Raw genomic sequence first — 7,523 nt, 5'->3', positions numbered from 1 at the left:
TATATATATATATATATATATATATATATATATCATCATTGTTCTAACATCCACTTTCCATGCTTGCTTGGGTTGAATGGAGTTTATTAAGGCTTATTTTCCACAGACAGATGCCTTTCCTGTCGTGTTTCCATACAAACCAGTATTTCATTATGCCCAGATGTTTTTCATAACCACATGGACACAACTGCACATATATACTGTAATCGACTTACTCCCTCCCCCAAAATTTAGTCCACATTACTCTGTAAGGAGCATAGAGTCATTTCCCAGTTTTTCAGGCATGTGTACTCCACTCTGGATGAAATGCCAGTCCATCAAAAATAATAGTATTAACAATAATAATTCTTTCTACTAAAGGCACAAGGCCTGAAATTTGGGGCAAGGGACTAGTCGATTATATTGACCTCAATGTTTCACTGGTACTTAATTTATTGACCCCAAAAGGATGAAAGGCAAAGTCGATCTCAACAGAATTTGAACTCAGAACGTAAGGACAGGTGAAATTCCACTAAGCATTTCACAAATGCTGTCACCACTCACTGTTTCTTTCACTTTCCCTCTTTCTCTCTTTCTCTTTCACTCTCCTTCTCACTCTCTCTTTCTCTCTCACTCTCTTTCTCACTCTCTCTCGTACTTCCTCTCTGTCCTCCTCTCTCTCACTTTGCCGCTCACTTCTTTGAAGTAAGTGTGACACACACAACAGGTACATACAAAATGAACAAATTGGCATATTAATATTATTGATAATTTATCAACCCCGAAAGGGTGAAAGGCAAAGTCGACCTGAGTTCAAATTCCACCAAGGTTGACTTTGCCTTTCATCCATTTGGAGTCGATAAATTAAGTACCCGTTGCACACTGGAGTCTATCTAATCAACTGACCCCCTCCCCAAAAATTTTGCGCCTTGTACCTAGAGTAGAAAAGAATACCATTGATACAATAGGTACAAGGCTTGGAATATTGGTGGGAAGGGGCTAGTCGTCGATTACATCAACCCCAATGTTTGGATGGTACTTATTTTATCATGATGATGACAGCGATATTTTATAATAATAAAAATAATACTTACAAGTACAGTTGAGTTTCTTCGAACAGATTGATCACCAGGACTGTCATAAGCTGTCACTTGTACAATAATTTCTCCCACTTTTTCACGATCTAAAGCAGTGGAATTCGTCACAGTGATTTCTCCCTAAATAATCAAAGTATGAAGCAAAAAACTTTCAAAAAGATGTTTTATTAACAAGCTATAGTAGACGATACTTGGCCAAAGTGCCACACAGGGGAACTGAACCTGGAACCATGTGGTTGAGAAGCAAGCTTCTTACCACAGCCATGTGCATTTTTAAAATTATTTTGGGGTTTAATTCTACATTCATTATTTTATATTATATATGTATAGTATATTCCCTGATATTGGGAAATATTCTGTAAAGTAGTAAGAAAACTCTATAAGAAAAAATTCTTCCGAATAAAGAATTGCCAGGAAATCTAGTCTAAACAAGTTTTTGGTTTAGATGAAATTTCTTAGACCATTTTTGTTGCATGTAAGGAATTTGGCACTACCAAAGCTTTCAAAGACAGTTTTATGACTTGTTTAATTTCTTATGAAATTTAACATTATGAAAGAAAAACAAAATATTAATAAGCATATATAATTTTTATGTTGGGTTTCCTTGAGAATGTGATCTATTTCAAGAGTTCTACTAGTATAAAAGGATTGGGAAATATTGGTGGAAATGCTCTCTCCTTGCCAAGGAAAACAATTGTTTTTATTGTTATCACACCTACATCAGCCCTGTGGTCATCTCATCTTTTTTCTCTGTGCATGTAAACTGGGAACGCATAATTCAATATACACCTTTCTAAGATGGTGGGGTGTAATTTGAGGAGGATTTAGCTGCTGTTTCTAGTAGACTAAAGCTATTCTTATCTTGTAAGGAAAACAGTAATTATCCCAGCTGGAAAATAAATAATCTTGTGTTAAATAAAAATATGCAAACCCTTTCTAATACCTGTGATCTTGAAAATACATGAATGTCAGTTATTCCCCATCTACCCACTTCTACTCCAAAAAATTGTTAAAAGAATAGAAATTCTTACCGTGAAGGTATTTATTCCAAAACTTTTTGTGGCATCTTCAATCGTATAAAGTACATTTCCATATGTTCCTTTGTCTACGTCAGAGGCTGATACGAATCCAACTTTCTGACCTGGTAAGGAGTTTTCTTCGATAGAGAAACTGTAAATTGGCTGAAACAAAGGGAAATATGAAATTATCAGTGAATTATTAATTGGAAAATGGCGAGGAGCTTTAATAAAACTGAAACATGTCCATAGTCGACACTCTAAGTTAGAACTTGTGCCGACTTTTTCCCCTCATTGGATGCATAATTCTAATTTTATATGAACTGAGATCTCAGTGTTATTGCCCCTGTTTTCATTAAACAGATTTAATCACTGAGCCAATTTTTTCACCTCTTCATTACTGTCTCGATGAAGTAAATATTTGTTGTTCATTTCATTGAATGTGCAAACAATTATTTCTTCTTCAAGTAGTTGCAGACGTTTGAATTTTCTTCCTTGTACACTAGTCAAGTCTCTTGTGAATAAGGAAGTACCTTTTACTGTCAATAACATAGGACCCAAGAAACATGAAGTCCTTGACTTCTTTGAATTGAATTGCCATTGTTAGAACAAATTGATTGGTAGCTTTCATCTTCATCGATGCTCATGTACTCTGTATTCTTTGCATTGTTGTTACTTGGACTAGTCTAGATTGGCAGGCTATTTGCTTTTTTATAGTTGAAGAAAGAACCATCGACAAGTTTGGTATTGCTTAGCTCTGTGTAAGCAAGTAGCAATCTAAAGTGCTGAAACCAAGCATCTAGATGGTTATGTTCACAATGCAAATCATTGGAGTCAGTGGTTACATTCACAATACAAGTCACTGGAGAAACTCTCTTGTTGGTAAGTTCTTTCAGAGCTGTCCAGACAACAGCATTTTGTTCTCATTGTGGAAGTTGTTGAGTTCTTCAGTTTTGTCCTTAATGTTGCTTCTAGTGTTTCCTTGTACTCATCAACAAGTGCAACTTTAGCTGAACTGAGGTTCATTTCAGTATTCCTAATGGACCTAGGTTGATGTTTCTGAACTGCTTTCTTCAGATCCTCTCTGACCCTTGTTAACTACTCATTGAATGCAAATGTCAGCATCTTCATTCTCTTCTTTGGAAGTAAATTCATTGCTATATTAGTGTTGGCTGTAGTTAGCATGTTATATACTACCTATGAGCAAGAATTGTAGTCTATACTGCATTTGTTGTCCTTAAGCCTCTCAAAGAGTAATGAACTTGTTGTGTACTGCACTGATAGCATTTCCTACTACTTTTTCTTAGTTGATTTGTTTCAAAGGGCCTCTGGCTGATACTTTGTTTTTGCAGTAACATATCTGGCATTTGCAAGAAACAATTCTATGATTAGACTTAACACCCTTAAAAGAGTTGTATGCATGTGAATTTTTAATGCTATTAATCCTTTCTAACTAGGATGAGCAAGGCTGCTACAGGGATAATAATATGTCCAGGGTCTACCTGTACAGTTCAAAAACCTCATATTAGTAGCAAATTAGCAGCAACAAGATTGTTCTGTTCCATGAAGGCCTTCATGCCTTTACCGTTTCTATTGGTGCTTTTGCTAAAGTGAAGAGTGAACCTGTATGTCCTAGCTGAGCATTATAATTCCCACCAATTAAGAGAAAATTGTGCACTGAGATTGCACTGATTGTAGTAACTAGTTCCTGACAGGGTTGCTCAACATCTGGAGGTTCAGTGTTGGCTGTAGTAGCATTGACCAATAGCTGCTTGGTTTCCTAACAGGACAACACTCATTACACAGTACATTTCTCAATACTGATGCAGGCATTATGAATCTTTGGAGAAAGTAAGACATACTCCTCCAGTGGCACCAGTTGTCTTCTTTTTCCATGCCGATAATGTTATAAGAATGTATTCTTCAAATGCCTCTTCCATAGGTGGTTCATCATGCATGTAGGCAAATGATGTTAAAGCTATACATAGTTACAGTGAGGGTCATAGCCCAACTAATTAGGGAGAGAGTTAGGCTAGATAAGATGCAATTTGGTTTTGTGCCAGGGAGAAGCACCACTAATTCCTGGTAAGGCAGCTGCAGAAATACCTAGCCAAAAATAAATCTTTGTACATGGCTTTTGCTGACATGGAGAAAGCCTTCGACAAAGTTTCCTGCTCCCTTATTGGGTGGTCATCACAGAAACTAAGGATAGAGGAGTGGCTGGTGAGAGCTATACAAGCCATGTACAGAGATACTGTCAGTAAGGTGAGGGTTGGCAATGAGTATAGTGATGAACAAGTAGGAGTTCACCAAGGATCAGTCCTCAGCCTAGACTCCATTAAATGCCAGGTGGGATACCTAGAAATAGCTGATAGCATTTGTTATCTAGGTGACCATAACATCAGCGGAGGGGGATGCTCTAAGTGTGTAGCCATTAGAATAAGAATAGGTTAGGTAAAGTTCAGAGAGTGTCTATCTTTGTTGGCAACAAAAGGCCTCTCTCTCAGAATGAAAAGCAGATTTTATGATGCCTGTGTGTGGACAGCCATGCTACACAGCAGTGAAACATGGGATGTGACAGCAGAGGACATGCAAAGACTTGAAACAAATGAATCTCATATGCTCTGCTGGATGTGCAATGTCAGTGTGCATCTATGACTAAGTGTTAGCATCTTGAGAGAAAAATTGGGCATAAGAGGCATCAGATGAAATGTACAAGAGAGATGTCTGCGCTGGTATATGTGATGCATATGGGTGGAGACAGCTGCATAAAGAAGTGCCAGTCTCTAACTGAGGAGGGAATCTATGAAAGAGGTAAACCCAAGAAGACATGGGATGAGCTGGTGAGGCATGATCTTCAAATGTGGGGTCGCATGGAAGTGATGATCATAACCCTTGAAAATTTTCTGTGCTTGAGATGACTCATCAAGCCAAGTGAAATTGTAGTGGCTGGTGCTGGTGACATGTAACAGGTTCCGTGCTGGTGACAAGTAAAAGCACCCATACTGGTGACACATAAACACACCCATGCCAGTGACACATTAAAGGCATCCACTACACTCTTAGAGTGGTTGGCATTAGGAAAGGTATCCCACCATAGAAACCAAGCCAAATTCAAACTGGAACCTGGTGCAGCTCTCTGGCTTACCAGTTACAGTCAAGCCATCCATCCCATGTGAGCATGGAAAGCAGACATCATGATGACACTCATGATATTTGTCCTTCTTCCTGGTAGTTGTGGTCAGTGTCCTAGTCTTGAACATGTTGACAATAAAAGGGACTTTACATTAGATGAATGTGGCTGCACCAGTATTGTTGCATTTTGAATTCATCTTGTTTTGCTGATTGTATACTGAGGGCACAACTTTTTCAGTAATACTTTCTTCAAAGTTTGTATTTTAGTCATTGATATCCAAAATCCTGTCTACATGGTTGCAGTATCTTTTTCACTTGGACTTCCAGATTCATTCTACAGGGCAGCAATCATTATTTGACCATAGCTAGTTACTAGCTACTATCAAATTCATCAAGGTGTTTAAGTAATGTAGTTTATTCTACCTGTAGTTTACTCTTACCTGGAACATTAGCCCCTTGCAGGGACTAATGTTTCAATTCGTAACTGAAACAGACCTGAGAGTAATGTCACTTAAAAGGTAATTCCATTCTTCTCAATGTTAAGAGCTTTCCAGCTTTAAACTCTTACACTAGGTACATATTCTGAGTAATACTCAGTTATTTATTGATTAAACAATTTGTATGTAAAAGGATGAAAATATTTTACAAAGCATAAGCAAAAGAAATATTTTCAGTAGGGTTAGGGTTAAGGTTAGGATCAGTGGTGCAAAATAACATACAGTATTTAGATTTTAAATTTAGTTCCTGCTCTGGTCAACTTTACCTTTCACCCTTTTGTGATTCTCGTTGAATACCTGAGTTGAATGAATCCATTGTTATCACTTTCAAATTTGCAGCCTTATTTCAGGATTGCCTCAAAATTTATGATCCTGTGCCTTAAACTTTCTAAAATTTGTAACCATGTGTTGTGACCTCAGCAAAATTTATGATCTCCCAAAAATTTGACATAGTGACATGACCCCCTCAAAATTTGTAATCATGTTCCATGTCACCCTGTTAAAAGTTTGTAACCATGTGCCACGACTTCCCACCAAAAAATTTGTTGCCTTATTACTAAATTTATAACCTTCTGTAATCTCTAAAAGTTGTGATCTTATACTGTGACCTCCACAAAATTTGTCAGCTTGTGCCATGACCTCAAAATTTGTGGTTTTTTATTATGATCTCCACAGAATTTATGATGTGTCATGACTGGTCCAAATGCAGAAATGTATATAGAAACAGGAAAAATATTTAGAAAGCATATATGAAAGTACATATAAATTACAAATGATGTTTTGAAATAACAGAATTTCTACAAGAATAAATATGTTACTTACAGCCTTGAATAATGGATTATTATCATTTATGTTCTGAATAGTGACAAAAACAGTGGCTGTGGCAGTCATTTTGGGTTCAACATTATCCCAAGCATAGGCCAAGAATGAGAGCTCTTCAATAGCTTCAAAATCAATTCGCTTATTCACAGTTACCACACCTAACATGGATAAATATAGGGAAGAATACATAGAGATATACATTACAATTATAATTATCAATATTTACCCTTTCTTTTACAGCAACATTTCTATTGTTGTTTAATCCCAATTCAGTTCTGATCAAGCAAAATCTATGATAAACACAAGTAGTTAGTCACATAATTAATTAGATGAGATCCACTGATATATTGACCCAGTATACTATACCTCCATCTAAATGAGGACAATACTGCCCCCTCTATACTGTGGCTTGGATTTCTGGACATGCACTCTCTCTCTTTCTTCACTGTCCAGTCAACTTTGGCACACCTATAGATTCTGGTGTTCACAACAGTGGTATAGTATTTGTACAAATATAATCATCAGTAGCAACAGCATATGTGTGTATGCATACATGCATGTATGTATATGTGCCTGTGCACATATATGTGTTATGTGCCTGTGTGGTAAGAAGCTTACTTCCCGTCCACATGGTTCCAGGTTCAGTCCTACTGCATGGTACATTGGGCAAGTGTCTTCTACTATAGCTTCAGGCCAACCAAAGTCTCGTGAGTAGATATGGTAAACAGAAACTGAAAGAAGCCTGTCACATATATATTTTCATTCTTTTATTTGTTTCAGTCATTTGACTGCAGCCATGCTGGAGCACCACCTTGAAGGGTCTAACTGAACAAATTGACCCTAGAACTTACTTTTTAAGCCTAGTACTTATTCTATCAGTCTCTTGTGCCAAGCTGCTAAGTTACGGCTATGTAAACACACCAACACCAGTTGTCAAGCGGTGATGGGGTGGGACAAACATAGATACAAAGGCACAC

General features: G+C 37.2%; 1 protein-coding gene across 8 annotated transcripts in view; it reads right to left on the bottom strand.

Moving 5' to 3' along the window:
* Nucleotides 1-7,523, bottom strand: part of LOC106879350 (cadherin-87A) — a 72,899-nt gene that overhangs the window by 48,758 nt on the left and 16,618 nt on the right. For all 8 annotated transcript variants that reach the window (XM_014928859.2, XM_052978646.1, XM_052978648.1 and 5 more), the window contains exons 10-12: nucleotides 6,547-6,704; nucleotides 2,108-2,257; nucleotides 1,074-1,196 (exon numbers count right to left, since the gene is read on the bottom strand). In XM_014928859.2, coding sequence (XP_014784345.1) covers nucleotides 1,074-1,196; nucleotides 2,108-2,257; nucleotides 6,547-6,704 — 431 coding nt within the window. The remainder of the gene's footprint in view (nucleotides 1-1,073; nucleotides 1,197-2,107; nucleotides 2,258-6,546; nucleotides 6,705-7,523) is intronic.

The sequence above is a fragment of the Octopus bimaculoides genome, chromosome 2 (assembly GCF_001194135.2).
Source record: "Octopus bimaculoides isolate UCB-OBI-ISO-001 chromosome 2, ASM119413v2, whole genome shotgun sequence".
NCBI classification, from domain to species: domain Eukaryota; kingdom Metazoa; phylum Mollusca; class Cephalopoda; order Octopoda; family Octopodidae; genus Octopus; species Octopus bimaculoides.
The sequence above is the reverse complement of the archived record's forward strand: the minus strand, read 5'-3'. Positions and strand labels throughout refer to the sequence as shown.